This window comes from Mixophyes fleayi, chromosome 11 (genome assembly GCF_038048845.1).
Source record: "Mixophyes fleayi isolate aMixFle1 chromosome 11, aMixFle1.hap1, whole genome shotgun sequence".
NCBI lineage: Eukaryota > Metazoa > Chordata > Amphibia > Anura > Limnodynastidae > Mixophyes > Mixophyes fleayi.
In genome coordinates this window covers 87,544,322-87,563,593 of record NC_134412.1, presented here as the reverse complement: position 1 = coordinate 87,563,593, position 19,272 = coordinate 87,544,322, and the positions used below count along the sequence as shown (strand labels likewise).

The 19,272-nt window shown below is 44.6% G+C and overlaps 1 protein-coding gene across 4 annotated transcripts in view; it reads left to right on the top strand.

Moving 5' to 3' along the window:
- LOC142107027 (tumor protein p73-like) overlaps positions 1–19,272 on the top strand; it is a 119,002-nt gene that overhangs the window by 88,113 nt on the left and 11,617 nt on the right. For 3 of the 4 annotated variants that reach the window (XM_075190154.1, XM_075190151.1, XM_075190153.1), the window contains 7 exons: positions 1,793–1,908; positions 2,480–2,589; positions 2,705–2,853; positions 3,863–3,951; positions 4,826–4,950; positions 7,182–7,333; positions 8,172–8,304. In XM_075190154.1, coding sequence (XP_075046255.1) covers positions 1,793–1,908; positions 2,480–2,589; positions 2,705–2,853; positions 3,863–3,951; positions 4,826–4,950; positions 7,182–7,333; positions 8,172–8,304 — 874 coding nt within the window. The remainder of the gene's footprint in view (positions 1–1,792; positions 1,909–2,479; positions 2,590–2,704; positions 2,854–3,862; positions 3,952–4,825; positions 4,951–7,181; positions 7,334–8,171; positions 8,305–19,272) is intronic. The other variant, XM_075190152.1, reaches the window with a different exon arrangement.

The window sequence follows — 19,272 nt, the reverse complement described above, 5'->3', positions numbered from 1 at the left end:
CACTGTTAATGGGAAAAAAAAAATCCTGCAAAAAAAAGAAAAGAAAATACTTACCTTGCGGTCACGCAGTCACGTCAGCTGGTACTCCGGCTCCCTCCCTTGTCTCCTCCTCCGTGCGGTGCTCGCAGTGAATGTCGGGCGTGATGTCATCACACCCAACACCCATTGCGGAGCGCAGCACAGAGGAGTCACCCGCGCGAGAAAAAAACAATCAGCAGCACAGAATTGGAGAAAAGAAGAGAAGAGGACAGGAGAACAAGCCGATTAAAAGGTAAGTTAAGGGAGATTTTTTTTATTATTTCAAGGGACGCTGACCAGTGAATAAAAGTCACCTGGTCCTGGAGCATCATGGACCTTATCTCCCTGCTAGATACTTCTACTTGTATTACTAATGGGGCATTATATATTATTCTCTTTGGCCCATTATAAGTTGTTATCCCTTAACTAACATAGTGGTGTAATTAGCAAAACAGGTCACAATTTGGGGTCACAGTGATGTATATGTCAGGTACCGCAGGCCTGGTCAGGGCACCCTGATATACAATGCCTGGCTTAAATGCACTTTATTGATATTGCATCGAAACAATACAAAAAGTGATTATAGTATAATAACTAGAGAGGATTTTTTGAACGGGGCAATTGAAAGGTAAGTATAGGGGGATTTGAAAAAAAATATATGATTATATATATATATATATATATATATATATATATATATATATATATATATAACTTTTTTTCTCATATATATATATATATATGTTAACTATGTTTTCTATGGTTTTTTGGATGCTCAGCTATCGTTATTGTTAGTGTATCTTATGTGCGGCCCAAACCAACTCGTCGTCTTCCAATGTGGCCCAGAGAAGCTAAAAGGTTGGACACCCCTGGTGTAGGAGAAGCCCGGATTGTATGGCACGTGAATCCATATTCTCATGGTGACTGGCTGGTGTTGATTATCTGTAGCATAACATTTCATAATTTGTGATTAATTATGAACAAAACAGATTAGATTTGGCTCTTGGTCCCCGATACCAATTTATCAAAACCTCGGCACCGATCCACCGTCTCACATACCAGACTCTGAGTCTTGTCATCTGGTACGTGCCAAGGGGTACATCACCATTTGTACCCTCAGACCCAGTGATTGAACCGAACAGTGTATTGATGATGAGAGAAAGATACTAACGTATCAACCTGTTAAATAAATCAAATCTACAGTGTTCTCGTAGCCACGTTTAGTTTTATATGAAGTGATTTGCGAACTCACAAATGCTGCTAGTGCTACATTGGCTGAGCCCCACTGCAAATATAACGCAGCGACCGGCGCAATTCCCACCTCTGCGGTGACCGCCGCATTTTGTGGCGTCCAACTGCAGCTGGATATCTTTCCCAAACTCTGCATTTGCGCTATATATTGCTCATGATTAAAAAAGGAACATTTTTTTTTGTTATTGGAAACTTCTCATACTTGGGGTCATGCATGAAGATGATTTGCATTCTTCAGCAACTTTGTTAAAAGTAACAGAGCATGCCCTTCTCCCACAGGTATTGCTATAGTAAAAAAAAAAAGTTAAAACGACAAAGCATAGCATGTCAGTTTTGCTTACTGCTATGTAATTGGCCATGCCATATTTGTAAATCCACCAGTGTACTACAGAGTGTTGTGGTCGCCTAGCAGACAGCTGTATCCTCTAGGTATCTAATGGTACTTAATGAATATCTCAGCCATGTTCCCATAGTGTCGTTCATTTCATTGACCACTTCCTACTAATCGTCTTGTTGTTCTTAGGTCAGGCAGCGCCAGCCAGCCATCTAATCCGCGTGGAGGGGAATAACCTGTCGCAATACGTAGACGACCCCGTTACCGGCAGACAGAGCGTTATGGTTCCCCACGAACCTCCGCAGGTAACGCCCTCGGTCATCGTGTAGATAAAAGGACATTGTCCTTTTTCCTATATATTATATGTAATCTTTATATAAACTCTGCACCATGACATAAATAACAATAATATTTAATATTACAAAATATACTTACTAAGGAGATTTAAACCTTAAACCTTTACATGTTGCTCTTTAATTTTTAAATCTGTTTATTTTCTGTTTTCGTTATACAATAGTGGATAATGTACACGTTACAATAATAAATCACGTACGCTATATTAATATTATTTCTAGCAACACATATCGTACATTTATTTGTGTCTTTCTACACAATATTCCAGCCGGTATCTTTCTCGTCCCCGATGTGGAGAAGTTTGTGTAAATAAGCAACTAATATGCCAAAAGTCTGTGAATAGCATTAGATGAGCTATGTTGAGTATTGTTGCACTGGTTGTTATATTGTTTTACAATAACGCAACCAGGGTTTATGCTATGAATTAGTCATCCAAGTAAAGTTTGTCACATCCTTGGCAGACAATCGTCTATTTGGTGTTTTTAGAAATATAAATGTGATTTTTTCTTCTTAACGTTCCAGGTGGGGACAGAATTCACCACGATACTCTATAACTTCATGTGCAACAGCAGCTGTGTCGGAGGGATGAACAGGAGACCCATCCTCATCATTATCACACTGGAGACCAGAGAGTGAGTGGTGCTCATACCCAGATGGCATCTTATGGGCAGCGGTGCAGAATAATGGATGATTTGCATTGAGGGAATAATGCAGTTTACAGTAAGTCTTTGGATCCTTGTTTTGTAGTGGACAAGTCCTGGGCAGGAGGTCGTTCGAGGGTCGGATCTGCGCTTGCCCGGGCAGAGACAGGAAAGCCGACGAAGACCACTTTCGGGAACAGGCGGCCTTAAACGAAACGGCGGCGAAAAATGTGAACGCCAACAAGCGCAGTGAGTGTACGAGAAGTATATTCCAGTTCATCTAATCTGACTGTGTGCTAAGCGTGATGCCCTCTAGAGGTCAGTGTCAGTATTGCAAGTACAATATTATTATATTGAACATCATCATCATCATCATCATTTATATAGCGCCAACTAATCCTGTAGCGATTTACACTTGGGTACAAACACAGTAATAAAACAATACTGGGTTTTACAGACTGACCGAGAGGTAAGAGGGCCCCGCTCGTAAGCTTACAATCTATGGGATATTGGGTCATATGTTGTTCCAAGTCCTTGCTTGCCAAAGAGGGGTAACTATTTTCAGGACAAGTCCTAGAACAGTTAAAGTGAACTCCTACAGGCAGCGGAGGCGGACATTTTTTGTACCCAAGCAATATTTGGGCTATCAGTTTTCTGTGAACCGAGGGTCTGACGTAGATTTGGACAGACACCCGTTGGTGTATCGCCAGTTACGCCCAGCGTGCATCCGACTCGGCCACTGGACCTAATGCCCCCACTTACCGCTGTGATGTCACTAGTTCCTAGTCAATGGATAGGCTATATAACGGTCCAGCCCACAAAATGGCTACCTCCACTGTATGTAGATGCAGAGTTACCTTTAACCAGCCCATGATTTATGTGGTAGTTCTGATAGAATTAACCTGCAGTTTGATTGATCATTAGATGTGTAGGAATTTGTTTAAGGGCACCTGTGTCACATGACCGGTCTACGCTCCCTTCACCCTCCCCCTAATGTCACCCACCCAGTGGTATGACCGAATGTCCCTGGGCTTGAGGAACCCAAGTACAGACCACAACCACCATGGCCAACGGGGGAAGGAGGATGTTATGTTACACAATCATATCCACAACTTAGTAATGTAACAGCTTGTTTGTATGTTTGTTCGTGTAAGTTTGTGTTGTCTGCGTCCTCTGTAGCATGGCCATCTTGTCTTTACTGACCATCTCACAATCTGTATTTTTATGTTACTAAAGTAATCCCCACCCCCCCCCGTCTCTGCAGCTTGTAAACAGAGCCCCCAGGGAGTGCCAACGCTGGGCACAAACATCAAGAAAAGACGGCACGGGGAAGAGGAGATCTACTATGTACCTGTGAGTAAATGGGAGGAGCCAGTTACTGCCATTCGCAGTAAAGGGGAGGAGCCAATCACTGCTTTAAAATAAAAGCGTTCTTCCCGCTCCCAGAGTAAAGCCCAATCAATGTTTTTGACAGTACTCGGAACTAAAGATTTGGAATGGAGGGCGTTTAAGCCTCAGGTTGGGAACAATGAGGCAGCTGTCTGTGGAATAAATTTTTGGGGGTGCAGAGATTTTGATGGAATTTTTTTTGTAAAAAAAAAAAGGCCAATTTTCCTGATGCAAACATCTAATTCGTGGTATGTACTCGGTAGGAAGATCTAATAATGCTTAAAAGTTACAATATTTGCCTTTTCAAGGGCATTATCCAAATGTTTACAGTAGTTTGTATACGGGATGAGAAGGGCTCAATTTCAGCTGCCACAACCGGCAGCAAAATGTCTAGGCCCATAGATGAAAGGTTTAATCTGCCGCCTCACTCTCTGTTGTAACCGCCTGCTCCACTGTGCCCAGGTTATACGCTGGCAGAGCGAGTCTTTCAGACTCAATAGCGCCCTCTGCTGGTGAGGTCACAGGGGGCTTTCCTCAAGAACCTGACTGACTTCTGTTTCTATCCTGTTTAGTTTACACTGCCCTCTAACCTCTTTGCCTACCCCTGACTGGGGCAACGTGCTGACAATTACAGCCCAACTCCCCTCAACGTAACCTATATACAGATTTTTTTATTAAATTTTTTTACATGTTTTCTTGGATACGTTTTAGCTTTATCTGTGAATGTCCCATAGAGAGAGGACTGCAGTAGAAAGCTGCTTACTGGGCTATATAGGATGTTGTCAGTCTCTGGTCCCCTCCACACGCTGGTCACGGGCTCCCACTGTCTCACCTTCAGGTCCGCGGTCGGGAGAACTTTGAAATCTTAATGAAAATCAAGGAAAGTCTGGAGCTGGTGGAGTTGGTGCCACAACAGTTAGTGGATTCGTACAGACAGCAACAGCAACAGCTGCTGCAGAGACAGTAAGTAATGGGCAATAATACACAACCTGTCCCCCACCCCCCCCCCCCCCCCTCTCTCCCTGAGCAGCGAGCTGAAATTGAGCGAGTAAATTACTGTATGAACGGTAATTACGCGCAATATTACCGTATAAACGGTAATATTTTTCGAGCGCTCGTTTTGCAGCGTTAACGCTGACAATTGAATACGCCCCTATGAGTGATACCTTTATTGTCTAACCCCCCAAAAATGAATATATTTGCTAGCTTTCAGAGCACAGAGGCCCCTTCATTAGGCGAGTTTACAAATAAATGACTGAGGAAAAGTCACAACATTTAGGAGCTGTTACATCAAGAAATTTGTGTGTGGGGGGGGGGGGGGATACATCATTAGGATAAGCTAAAGTAATAAAACGAAGGTCGTTACCGATGTAAGAGTAAAAGTCCAACGAGTTCAGAGGTCTGCACTCTGCTGTGGGGTGTGAAGTGTGTTTATGTAATGGGTCATAAACCAAGGTGTTATATTGAGCCCTTGAGTTTATGACTGGAATGTTCTTATCAGTTTGAATTTCCATATTTTTCTCTCCCTGTCATTTCTAAAAAGACCTTTTAGTATTAGGACTTTTCAATCTGTCATACTGTGTCGTGGTCCAGAGACTTCCTTATTGTGTGACTGTGTAGATCCATCCTGGATTGCAGTTTCTGCTTGGTCTCCCCAATGTAGATTCCCTCAGGGCTCCTTGTACACTGTATCACGTACACCACATTGTATGAAGTGCATGAGAATGTGTCAGTGATTTTATAGTCCCGTTGTGTGTCGGGTATGTGGACTGTTTGTTGGTAGGACGTGGGCGCAGGTTTTGCATTTTTAGTTTTTGCATTTTTAGTTTTTGCAAGGTAGAGTGCTAGTCTCTGATGGTAATGGGAGGACACTTCTAACGAGGATAGTTCTTAATTTTGGAAGCTATTTGTATGAAATGAAAGGTAAATCTGGGAATATTTCCTTCAGTCTACTGTTTTTCTGAAATATGGGTTGAAGGTCAGCAGCAACTCAAGGGCTCAATCTAACACCTGGGGGTAAATGTATCAAGCTGAGAGTTTTCCGGCGAGTTTGAAAAACCAATCAGATTCTAGCTATTATTTATTTAGTACACACTACAAAATGACAGCTAGAATCTGATTGGTTGCTATAGGCAACATCTCCACTTTTCAAACTCCCTGGAAAACTCTCAGCTTGATACATTTACCCCCTGGATTTATGACTCGCCTGATGAAGGGGCCTCTGTGCTCTGAAAGTTCGCAAATATAATAATTTTTTGGGGGTTAACCAATAAAGGTATCACTCCTATAATACTTTTGTCTTTTTTGACACAAAAGTATTTAACATCACATAGATTTTTCTGGCTGCAACAATAATAATAAGAAAATCATTTTTTTTTATTTTTTTTTGCTACACTGATTTATTATGTATTTTAAGAACAACACCCACCTATTATACAGGTTTCCTTTCCAGGTAAAGGTGCCTGATGGATTCTGTGTCCCAAAATTTTGGATTGTTTTTTTTTTTTTTAAATATTTTTACACCAAAGATAAAATAATGTTGTCTGTGTAACTGTTTGTTAAATACATTATTTGCTAGGGTGTATCTAATATCTAACTTTCTCCCCTACTTCCCTCTTTATAAATATTGCCTTGGAAAACATTTGGAGCTGCGTTGAAACCAGTGTACAGAGGCCGGAAATATCAATCTCCTGACAGCACAAAGTGGCGTTCGCCCAGTTCAGAAAGCCCATTGGTCTAGATCAGTGTTTCTCAAGTCCAGTCCTCAAGACCCGCTTAGCAATGCATGTTTTCCATATCTCCTTTGCTGGAGCACAGGTGTATTCATTACTGACTGACACATTGTAGCAGGTGGTATAATTATTTCACTGGTCACCTGGAAATCCTGCACTGTTAGTGGGTCCCGAGGACTGGAGTTGAGAAACACTGGTCTAGAAGTTTGTTCAGTGATGTCAGACAATGATGGGGGCTGGTGGCGATTTCTGTATTATACCGTTCCCCTGCAGCTCAAATGATTTCCTCTGAAGTTAACGAGTTATTACTGCTCCCTTTGCCGCGCTCAAACATATCCCCTGGCACCTACTATAATCATACGATAAAATATACCTGTGTGCTTCTACGACGTCCATAGTCCTGAACTGTTAATGAACTGTGCACTAATAACCCACTCAGTACTACAATGTTTTCTCTCACAGCGCACATTTGCAGTCACAGTCGTCCTACGGTCCCGTCCTCTCCCCGATGAATAAAGTCCACGCAGGGATCAACAAACTGCCGTCCGTCAACCAGCTGGTGGGGCAGCCGAACCAGCACGGCTCAAACGCAAACCCCGGGATGATCCCTATGGGTAAGGACTGCCGGCTTCTGTGCAAACTGGCCCTTACGTAGGTCCTTATCTGTGTATTTGTTTAACTTATTATAGGGAGAAGGTATATACCATTAGTGTCTGCCATGTAATAATAATGACATATCATATGCCTGGGGATGTAGAAGAAATTATTTGTCTTGGCGGGAGAAGATGGACCCATTGGTGACATTCAATAAAGTGATTAATTTTCTTACACATCAATAATTGTCTGATGGACCCATCTTTCGTATTAAACGTAACGAGGTATTGGTGGGTAAACCTACACCAATCTATGGTTTTCTCATTGCACCTCCTTATCTCACTTCAGTTCCTGGCGCAAACCTCTCGCCGTGCGCTTTTTGCGGAATGTTTATGAATACTCCTTTTGCTAAAAATATTATTATAAAACTAATGTTGTCTATTACTAAATCGAAAAAATTTCCGAGGAGAAGTCACTGAGCTCTATAGGTTATATACTGGTGACATTTTTTTGTAAGTACATTTTTATAAACATGACTGAAAAGTAAAAGTGAGTCATGTGAGGTGAAAGCAGAGGAAGAGATGTATTTGCCTTAGGGCACACGGACGTTTTCTGCGCTCAGCATTTCTCTGCACGTAACGTTACGACATATTCCCGTCGCACCGTTGCAGCCGATATATACGCCGAGCGCAGAAAGCGCCAGTCTGACTCTACCCCACAACACCTTATGCAGTTAACTGATTGCGTACAATGTAAAGTATTTTGTGAACGAGCAGCAAAGAGAGCGCACACGACTGCCCGTCTGTAATGCGATTGGCCGTTTCCCTGTAACACAGACCTTGTATTTTCTGCTTCCAGGCTCCGGGATGCTGAACAATCACTCTATGCAGACGAACGGGGAAATGAACGGGGCGCACTCCTCGCAGTCTATGGTATCGGGGTCACACTGCACCCCCCCGCCACCCTACAACGCAGACCCCAGCCTGGTCAGGTACGCCAGCCTCTGTCTCTTTAATCCGTCACAGGAATCACCCTGGCCCCGTGCGAGTCTAACATACACGCATCCGCTATCGACTGCGTGACCTCCCGCGTTAACATACCGATAACACGTAACGAATCGCATGACAAATAAACACAATGGAAGGTCACACGTCTTTCTTTTGCATGTATCCTGAGGTCCGGTCAGGCCATATCTCTTATACCCCCCACCCCTCTGGTTGTTCCAGTTTATATACACAGTTATAGGCACCTAATCTGGGTTATTCTGTTATGTGTATAGTGCACTTTATATTCATCTACATCTCAGGTATTCATACTGTGGTGAGCCAGCAGTTGTGGGACTACCGGTCCCAGCAGCCTTTAGCTATCAATTCATTAAAGACTAGTGACATCAGTGAGGCACGAGGCAACTTCCAGCCTCATGCCTAAACTCCCACCGGTCGGCTACCTCTCTTTCTCATCCCTTCTTCCCTTCTCCCCCTTCCTCCCGTCTCTCCGTCTCATCCATGCGTCTGTCTGTCTTCCCCTCCCTTTAGATTGTTCGCTCCTTTGAGCAGGGCTCTCCTACCTTCTGTTTCCATCACTTTTAACTGCGCTCTCCAGCTACTCAGCTCACCTCCTCTCAGTCCCTCTGCCCTCTGTCTCCTCTCGCTTCTCTCCGCTCCCCTCAGTGACTCTCAACCTGTCATCCGTGCCCACCCTCTTGGGCCATAGTTACCTGCCTGTACTCACTTTTCCCCTCCCTCCCTCTCTTTCATGCTGTGCCTGAGCCCCCAGAGTTATAGTGCTTACTGTTACTTGTACTGTGCTGTTTCACCTTGTACTGTGCCATTGTTTGTCCTTGTACGGCGCTACGGATACTTTGTGGCGCCCTATAAATAAAAATTAATAATAATAATAACTTAGCCCCTCAATTCTGGGCCTTCAACGTACAGATTTTTCTAGTAAGTAATTCTACATATTAGTATTTATTATGGTTTCCTTTCTTAGAGAATTATATTGCGTAAGAGCAACCATTGTATCTATAGGCAGCGTTCCACGGGGTCATTTCTATTTGAGATTAGCGGACTTCTACTGAACGAACCCTTTTATCGTGCTAGTTTTTTTCAAATCTACTTCCAAGACCACCGTTTCCATTTCTAGCGCTTTAGGAAGGTGCATCTTATTAGGGTCTAAGCGTTTCACAGATACGGGAATATTGCGGTGTCAAACGCACCTCTATATGAACCAAACCCAGTAAGCAAACGATATCTGGTAATACAGAAAGAGAGGAAAGAGGGTCCTGCCCGTAAGCTTACAATTTATGGGACGATGGGAGTTTTTGATACATTACATGGACAAAAGTATCTGCCCGCTTGACCGTTACACTAATAGGGACTGTAATGACATTGTATTTAAATACATATACTTTATATGGAGTCTGTCCCCCTTTTGCACCGATAGCAGCTTCCACTCTTCTTGGAACGCTTTCCGCAAGATGTTGGAGTGTTTCTGAGGGAATTTCTGCCCAATCATTCTGTCGAACATTTATGAGGTCAGGCACCGATGTTGGACTAGAATCTCCATTCCAGTTCATTCCAAAGCTGTTGGATGGGGTTGAGGTCGGGGCTCTGTGCGGGCCAGTCAAGTTCTTCCACACCGAACTCATCAAACCATGTCTTTGTAGTCCTTGCTTTGTGCACTGGGGTGCAGTCACGTTGGAATAGAAAAGGGCCTTCCCCAAACTGATGCCACAAAGTTGGAAACATAGCATTGTCCAAAATGACTTGGTATGCTGAAGCATTAAGATTGCCCCTCACTGGAGATAAGGGGCCTAGGCCAAACCCTGAAAAACAGCTCTATACCATTATCCCTCCGCCACCAAACTTCAGTTGTTATAATGGTGTCAGGCAGGTAATGTTCTCCTGGCCTCTGACAAACCCAGACTGGCCCATCTGACTGCCAGAGAAGTGCGATTCGTCACTCCACAGAACACGTTTCCACCGCTCTACCGTCCAGTGTCGGTGTCCTTTACACCACTCCATCCGACGCTTGGCATTGGTCTTGGTGATGTGAGGCTTGCACGCAGCTGCTCGGCCACGGAAACAGATTCCAATAAGCTCCCGCCGCACAGTTTTTGTGCTTACATTAATGCCAGTGGAAGTTTGGAACTCTTCAGCTATGGAATCAGCAGAGCGTTGGTGACTTTTACGCGCCACGCGCCTTAGCAGTCGTTGACCCCGCTCTGTGATTTTACGCGGTCTTCCGCTTCGTGACCGAGTTGCCGTGTTTCCTAATCGCTTCCACTGTCTCATATCACTGACAGTTGACCGTGGAATATCCAGCAGGGATGAAATCTCACGAACCGTCTTATCGCAAAGGTGGCATCCTATCACAGTACCACGCAGGAAGTCACTGAGCTCTTCAGAACGACCCATTTTGTATCGCCAATGTTTGCAGATAGAGACCGCACGGCTAGGTGCTTGATTATATACACCTCTGGCAAGGGGTCTGATTGAAACGCCTCAATTCAATAATTAACAGGTGTGGTCAAATACTTTTGTCTATATAGTGTACATGAGGACAAGTGCTACATATTGGATATTGGTTCAGGCAGATTGCAAAGGTAACAAGCGCTTAGTGCGCTGTATGATCCAGTCACACATGGTGTTGGTCACAGGGTTGCCATCTTGTGGGGAATTGAATAAAGGGTGGTTGTAGAATTTCCTAAGCTTGTCTGAAGAGGTGGTTTTCAGAGAACGCTTGAAGGTTTGAAGACTAGAGGAAAGTCTCACCGTGCGAGGGAGCGAGCTCCACAAAGCGGGTGCAGCCCGAAAAAAGTCCTGTAACCGAGAACGGGAGGATGTAATGAGAGCGGAAGAGAGACGCAGATCTCGTGCAGAACGGAGGCGTCGAGTCGGGAAATATTTTGAGACAAGCGAGGAGATGTACGTCGATGTAGTTTTGCCGACTGCCTTGCACGTTAGTAGAAGTATTTTATATTGGATTCAGTAAAATACAGGCAACCAATGTAGAGACTGACAGAGCGGATTAGCAGAGGAATAATGAATTGGCAGGAAAATCAATCCGAACGCTGTGCGCAAAATAGATCGTAAGGGTGAGAGTCTGTTTAGGGGAAGACCAGTAAGGAGGGAATTACAATAGTCGACGCGGGAGACGACGAGCGCACGGATTAAAGTTTATGTAGCGTCTCGTGTAAAATACGTACGTATTCTTGAAATGCTTTTTAGATGTACGCAACCTCATATAGAGTCCGATGTGGAGAACAAAGGATAGTTTCAAGTTAGGGACAGGGCCGTAACTAGGGCTGCGCGATAGGGGCGATCGGCCAGGGCGCAACGCCGCAGGGGGGTGCAGTTTAGGAATATTTTCGGTTCATTCGGTTAAAATTGAGGGCTAGGGGGGCAGCAATTGTCTTTCTCGCCCCGGGCGCTAGAATTATAAGTTACGGCTCTGGTTAGGGATCACACCTAGGCAGCGAGCTTGCGTGGTGGGATGTGCGGTCATGTTGTCATTAGAAAGGTCAGGCAGAGGCCTCGATTCTCCCACCAAACGCACGACGGCCCTTCAGCATTTTAAACGCCTCAGGGCGGATCTTGTTTTTCTACAGGAAACGCACGTCAAGATTCCTCACCCTCAATTGACATGCGAGACAGACCCACACACTTATTATGCATCTTCTGATAATAAACAAAGAGGTACTGCCATCCTTATACATCATAACATCCCTTTCTCGCTGGAATCTCTTTACGCTGACCTTTAGGCAGATATCTAATCGTTATTGGATCTTTAGGTCGCACCAAGCTCACTCTAGTTTCGTTGTAGACTCCTAGTATGGGTCAGGGTACCTGCTCCTCCCCGTTTTTTTTGAACAGCTCTCCTCCACGGCCCCGGCCCAAGTAACTATAGGTGGCGATTTCAACTCCACCCCGGACCCCCTAGATGTATCGTTCCTGTGTCCTCCTCCCGTGCCTCCTCTCGCCGAGAATCTTAAACCTCGGCATCCCTCCTCAAATCCTACGACTTCTACGGCGCTCGGCGCCTCGCCCATCCTTCCGGTAGACGACATAGACACTTTTCAGTTCTTTATAACATCCACACTCGCATCGACACGGTTCTCATCGATCGCTCTACCATCAACAACTTATTCGCTCGGGCATTCTTCCAGTGTCCTGGTCCGAACGTGCCCTGGTTCTTCTCGAAATAACCTTCCCTCGCACACGTCCCTCTCCCCCAAAATGGCGTCTAGATGACACCCTACTTCTATACCCCGATCGGATTACCTCCATTTCAGACTGCATTAAGGAATTCATCTCTCTGAACTCCTCATCAGATATTTCCCCTCCCATCCTTTGGGAAGCGCATAAAGCTTCCACACGCGGCACAATTATCGGCCCGTCCGCTGCTCGGCAAAAGGCCGAACTGGCTCGCGTCACAGACCTCGAATCACAAATCGCATCTCTCACGGCCTAACACGAGCGCTTCCTGAAACGTAAGACCCGCTTCAAACCGATCACCCTACGCGGGTAATTACATCAACTTCTTTCATAAAAAGGCTGGAAAAACTCTTTGATGGCTTCGTTCTACGAGAGTGGCGATCGACCAAACAGGCTCCTGGGCCGGAAACTACGAGAAAAATACACCCGCAACCGCATAGCCTCTATCAAGAACCATTCAGGGGACCATACCTATGATCCTAAACATATAGCTGACATTTTCAGACACTTTTACTCCACTCTCTATAATCTCCCACCTCAGATTTCAGATCCCATATCTTTACAATCTAAAATTAGTGACTTTTTATCCTCTATCGCTCTGCCCTCACTCACTTCCGTACAATCCGATTATCTTAACGAGCCTTTTCCGAACGACGAAATCGACCGAACAAATAAAGACATCAAAAATAAATCGGCCCCCGGCCCAGGCGGCTTCACGACCACATGCTACAAAACCTGTGCCGACTCCCTTATTCCCGTGATCCTCAAGCTCTTTAATTCTATGCTCCTAGGATCTAAATTTGATCAGGTAACAACTCGGGCAGACATTGTAGTTATACGCAAGGCCGGTCGTGACCCCTCAACTCTGCGGAAACAACAGGCCCATTTCCCCGCTGACGGTAGACCTCAAATTGTTTGTGAAACTCCTCGTTAATCGCCTGAACAGGGTCATCGCCTCACCGATTCATCCCGACCAGGTTGGTTTTATCCCTGGTCGTCAGGCATCGGATAATACCCGATGAGCTATTGACCCGACTTGTGTTTCCAACTCCCGCAACATCCCCACCCTGCTCATAGCATTAGGTGCGGGAAAGGCGTTTGACAGGGCGGGACGGCCCTATACGCAACAGATTCTTGAGGTCACGGGCTTGAGGGTTCCCTTCCTTCGTGACGTTGCTCGTCTCTACTTCAACTCGACTGCTTCCGTCCTAACGGTTTCCAGTCCTCTCCTTTTGCGATTCGGAATGGTACTCGTGGGGGACGCCCATTATCCCCACTTATTTTCGCCCTCGCGTTCGAACCCCTGGCTCGTAATATTTGTATTAATCCTGATATTTCCGGCGTTTGGGTCGGTTCCTCCAAATGTAAACTATCTTTACACGTGGATGATATGCTTTTGTCAGTCACAAACCCCCCCCCCCCCCCACGTCGCTCCCAAACTTACTCAAGGACGTCACTCTCTTTCCAATTACAAGATTAACGCTTCCAAATCAGAAATTCTCGACCTCGATATCCCTCCGTCCTTCTGTCAACCCTCAAAACCAGCTTTGATTTGAGACGGCAGCCTCGCAAACTAAAATATCTTGAGATTTAACTCACTAGCTCCTATGACCAACCGTATGGGGCAAATGTTCCCTCTTTATTTTCAGCCATTAAGACCGACCTGCTAAAATGGGACAAACTCATTATCTCCTGGACGGATAGAATAACCTCCCTCAAAATGAACATCCTTTCTCCACTTTTATATCCGTTTCAAGCCTTACCCCTCAAAGTCCTCGCCAATTCCTTTAAACTCCTCCAGCAAACGACTATCAAATTTGTTTGGTCTGCTAGGAAGCCCAGGATTTGAATGCAGACTCTCTACAAATCAATCCAAGAAGGAGGTCTGGGAGTTTCCCACTTTCTTAAATATTATCGCGCCACTCATCTTACTCAATGTGTACAGCGAGTCTGGGTCGATATCGAATCTGCTCTCGCCGACACTACCTCGCCCTCCTCGCTTCTGTGGCCGAAACCACAGCACCGGCCCTCCCTCTCACGTCTTCTCCCTCCTCTAGCGTTCTCGCTCATCTCCTGGACTCGTACAGTCTCCTCATACAATGTAGCCGCCAATTCACGGCGCATGACGCCTCTATGGACTAACCCAGGGTTTCCCAAACCTGGTCCTCAGGGCTCCCCAACAGTGCAGGTTTTCCGGATCACATGTGACATAATTAGGACCACCTGTGGATCTGTTACAATGTGTCAGTCAGTAATGAGTACACCTGTGCTCCAGCAAGGAAATTTGGAAAACCTGCACTGTTGGGGGGCCCTGAGGACCGGGTTTGGGAAACCCTGGACTAACCCCTCTTTTACTCCCGTGGCGTCAATTTCCTCTCTGACATCGCCCCGCTTCAATTCTTTCCCTCTTTTGCGGACATTCGGAAGGGCTTTGGCATCCCTTGGACCCGCTTTGTTCAATACCTCCAACTTTGACATTTACATAACTCAATCCGACGTACAGTCGTTGATATATATGTAACCTCTCCTTTGGTCAACTTCTGCGATCTCTGCTCCTCTTCAAAGGGGCCTTATTGTAAAACACAAATGCCTCCCTAAGAACCCCCACAAACTTAAATGGGTAGGGGACATGGGAGAATCGCTTACTCCCGAGGAGCGGGATAAGATTCGCCTGAACCTCTCTAAGACCTCTGTGCGCGTTAAGGACATAAGTGAAAACAGTCTCAAGATTTTTTTTACTGTCGGTATCTGGTCCCATACCGTCTTGATATAATATATCCAGGCTCCTCACCAATGTGGTCAAGAGGGTACCCCGTCTCATATATGGTGGCACTGTCCAAAACCGCTTCCTTTCCGGGAATCGATCCACTGGTTAATTTTCAACGTCACTCAGGTTTCTCTCCCTCCATCTCTCTCTTATTCTCTACTCCAGGGGTGGCCAAACCAGTCCTCAAGGGCCAACAACAGTTCATGTTTTTAGGATTTCTTTAATCATGCACAGCTGAGTTAATCTATTTGGCTGGGTCAGTAATTATCCCTGCCGTTTCTACAGACACAAATCCTAAAAACATGAACTGTTGTTGGCCCTTGAGGACTGGTTTGGCCACCCCTGCTCTACTCCCACGCTCAATGCCTAAGACGTAGAAAATAACTCTGAAACGTATGACGCATGTTCTTAGTGCCGTTTGTTGGCAAATTGCCCTTTGTTTTGGAAAATTCCAAGTCCACCTCCCCCTGCCCCCCGTTATCAACTGAATCTGGCAAGTCTATCATATGGAATGCATTGCTGGCATTTTTTTGCCACACCCCTGTCGTATGTAATAAGGTCTGGAGTCCATGGATTGAATACCACGGAGCCTCTCCTCGTTTTGCTTTTTAAGGCCTCCGAGCCCTAACTTTAATTTTTTAGTCCTGTCTTGGATCCTCATCTTCACTTCACTTTTTCTCTCACCTCTCTGGCTAGTGACTCCCCCTTCTTTGCTTTCTCTTCTCTCCCTGAATTTTCTTTTTTCTCCTCATATCAATATGTTGTTTATGTTATTTGGAATGTACATTATGTGTTTGCTTCACCTGTTTCTTTCATTTTCTGTTTTGTAAAATTTAATAAAATATCTTTTCAAAAAACACAAAGAAATGTGAGACAGGAAGCTTCTGTTTTTGGGTGGGAATATTATTTATTCAGTTTTTGTAATCTTGAGTTTGAATCGGTGAAAGGACATCCAAGATGAAATGGCAGAAAGACAGTCAGTGACGCGAGACAACACAGATGGTGGGTGATTAGGAGAGGATAAATTTGTGTATCATCCGCATAGAGATGATACTGAAATCCAAAGGAGCTTATTGGTTTTCTAAGAGAAGTGGTGTAGATAGAGAAGAGTAGAAGACCTAGGACCGAGCCTCGCGGTACTCCAACTGATAAAGTGTGGGTGAAGAGGATCCGATAGGTTGTTTGCCGTATGAAAGCGTGTGCAACGAGTGTAGGCAAACACTTAGAAAAGCTTGGTGGGGCATGGGAGGCGAGAGAGTGTTTGAATCAGAGTTTTGTTTTTTAGAACAGAAGTAATTGGTGCTTGCTTGTATAATGCCAGGAAGATACCAGTAGAGAGAGAGAGAGTGATTACAGATTTTAGTTAGAGGTGAAATGAGCACAGAGGACAGGGGTCTACCGATTGGTGAGGGTATGGGAGGTAGAGTAGGAAGATAAGAAGGGAGTAGATACTTGCATTTCACTTGTTTATCAGTGTCCAGAGCATTTTGATAGGAGCGGTACATAGCAGTATATGTGAGGAAATTGTTAGAGGTTCAAAATGTACACCAGCGATGTTCTGCTTTACGAGAAAGTTGACAGTGAAGTCGGCGTGGCGTAGGAAGAGTCGTTGGAGCTATTTGATCCAGGGCGGTTGATAGGTGTTGATAAAAAATAAAGTATTGGTCTATCAGGGGAGGACAATGTAGAGATTAGGGAGAGGGGTGGGAAACAGTTTGAATGTAATGGTGAGTATTCCTGTGGGTACGAGGAGGCTTTGTAGAGTCCGATAGTGGAGGGCAAAGAACTGGGGATCAGCGAGTAGCTAACGAGGTGTTGATTTGAGATGGGGAAAGGAGTGTTATTGAAATCTGAAACTGATTGCAGTGTAGTGCTAACAATATCAAAGTAGTTTTGAAGTGTGTTTGGGATGTCATTAGTATTTGAGATGTAGAAATCACCCTGGATATCGGTGGGGATGACAGAAGATAAGAAGTGAGGAAGACGTGCAGAGAATTTTTCATGAAATTGTTGGTGTGGTCTTGGGGGGTGTGTATGTTGGGGGAGGATGTTGTTGACAGATTACAGCTACATGCATAGAGAATGAGTGAAAAGTCTGAATAGCAAGTACTTCAAATGATGTGAATGTAAGTGATGGAACATTTGATTGAACTGTGAATGTGCACTGTGGGGAGAGAGTCTAACCTCACCTCTAGGCCTGAGGAGCAACCCTGTGAAAGTATGAGAAGGTTGAGGTTGTTTGAGAGGAAGACGTTGTGTAGGGATGTGAGCTTGTTCCAAACAGAGAGTGTTCAGCAAAGGGCACACAGAAAGAAGTTAGGAAGAGATTGGAGACAGGTGATGTGTTTCAGTTGTGTAGGAATTTGGTAGTGTATAGATAGATATATGTGTGTGAAAGAAGTGAGTAAAGTCTGGAGGCAGTGATATATTATCAAGGAATAGAAACTAAGTGAGTGAAAGAGATTAAAGTAGGTAATAAGATGGTTGGGGTTTGAGGATTTGGCTACAGGGTGAGGGTGTTTTGGCTCTTGTGTGTAATGTGGGCCAAGCTTGTGAGTGTTGAATAAAGGTGAGTGGAGTAAAGAAGGCTCAAGTGTGTTAGAATGGTAGTTAATATTTTAGAAGAGAAAGAAAGGATTGAAAGGTGTATAGAAGGTAGATGTATTAGAAGTTATAAAGGTAGATTGTTTGTAATTACTTACTTGTTGTAGTGGTGAATCTTAGATGAATAGTTGTTGGTAGATGTTTTCTCTTGTCTCCTGTTTGTGTCCAACTGTGTTGTTTAACTGTGCAGTTCAGAACACTTCGTGGCCGAAACACTTAGTGCTGAAACCACACGTCTTACCCCCACTACGTCTCCCCCTAGACTGCTTGTTCTCTTATAGTCAGGCAGATTGATTGAAAGACACATCCCCATTCTAGCCTAATTGAACATCTTAAAGCACCCACCATCTATTTGCCTTCTTCACCTACATCAGTCCATCACAATCCAGGTCCACACGACTCCAACCAGTTCATATTTTCCATATCTCCTTGCTGGAGCACAGGTGTAGTCATTACTGACTGATACATTGGAACATATCCACAGGTGGTCCTAATTATGCTACCTAGAAAACCTGGCCAGTTAGCAAAGGAATGACCTGTAGAGCCATTGACCAACATAACCCTTTCACCAATCAACACAAAGTCAACACAGGCTCTAACAATCTAGATCACACTCCAGGAACAAACTTTTAAACAGACAATAACAAGCAGAGGATTACACATTACACTCTACATCATCACCAATCAATATTCTTTCTATAGTACCTACATATTCAGCAGCATTGCACAAAAAGGACAGAGTCATTAAGGAAACTAAAGCTAAACAAATACACAAGCCCGGTTACAGTGCAAGGAGGGAAAATTAACACATTAGACAAGGGTACAACACTACAGAGTAGAACAAGTATAGCTAAGACTTCAAATATCTCCAAGCACAGCAAGTAGAGTGGTAGAAGAAATGGTGTGGAGACAAAAGGGAAGAGAGCCCTGCTCATAAGAGCTTACATACTAAGGGGAGGCGAAACACCAGGCACAAGAAGAGTCACTAAACAATTTCAAATACAAGAGGAAGCAGCAAAGTAGGACGTAACAATAACAATAAGATTATGTGGATGGCTGGTAGGCCTTAAGGAACAGGTGGCTTTTGAGAGCCCATTTGAAGGAGCCAAGATTAGGAGACAGAGCAGATGGAGGGACAGAGGTTGTTCCACTGAAAGAGGGCAACACAGGAGAATTCTACATTTCTAACATGGGACAAGACAATCGGAGCAGAGGAAAGGCAACACTCATTACCCAAACACAGGAAACAGGCAGGAGTGTGGATGGAGAGGAGGTTAGAGATATAAGTTTCAAGAGGATTCTGAAAGGAAGCCAGTGAAAAACAAAGCAGAGAGGGAAGACAGAGAAAGAGCAGCATGCCAGAAAGATAAGT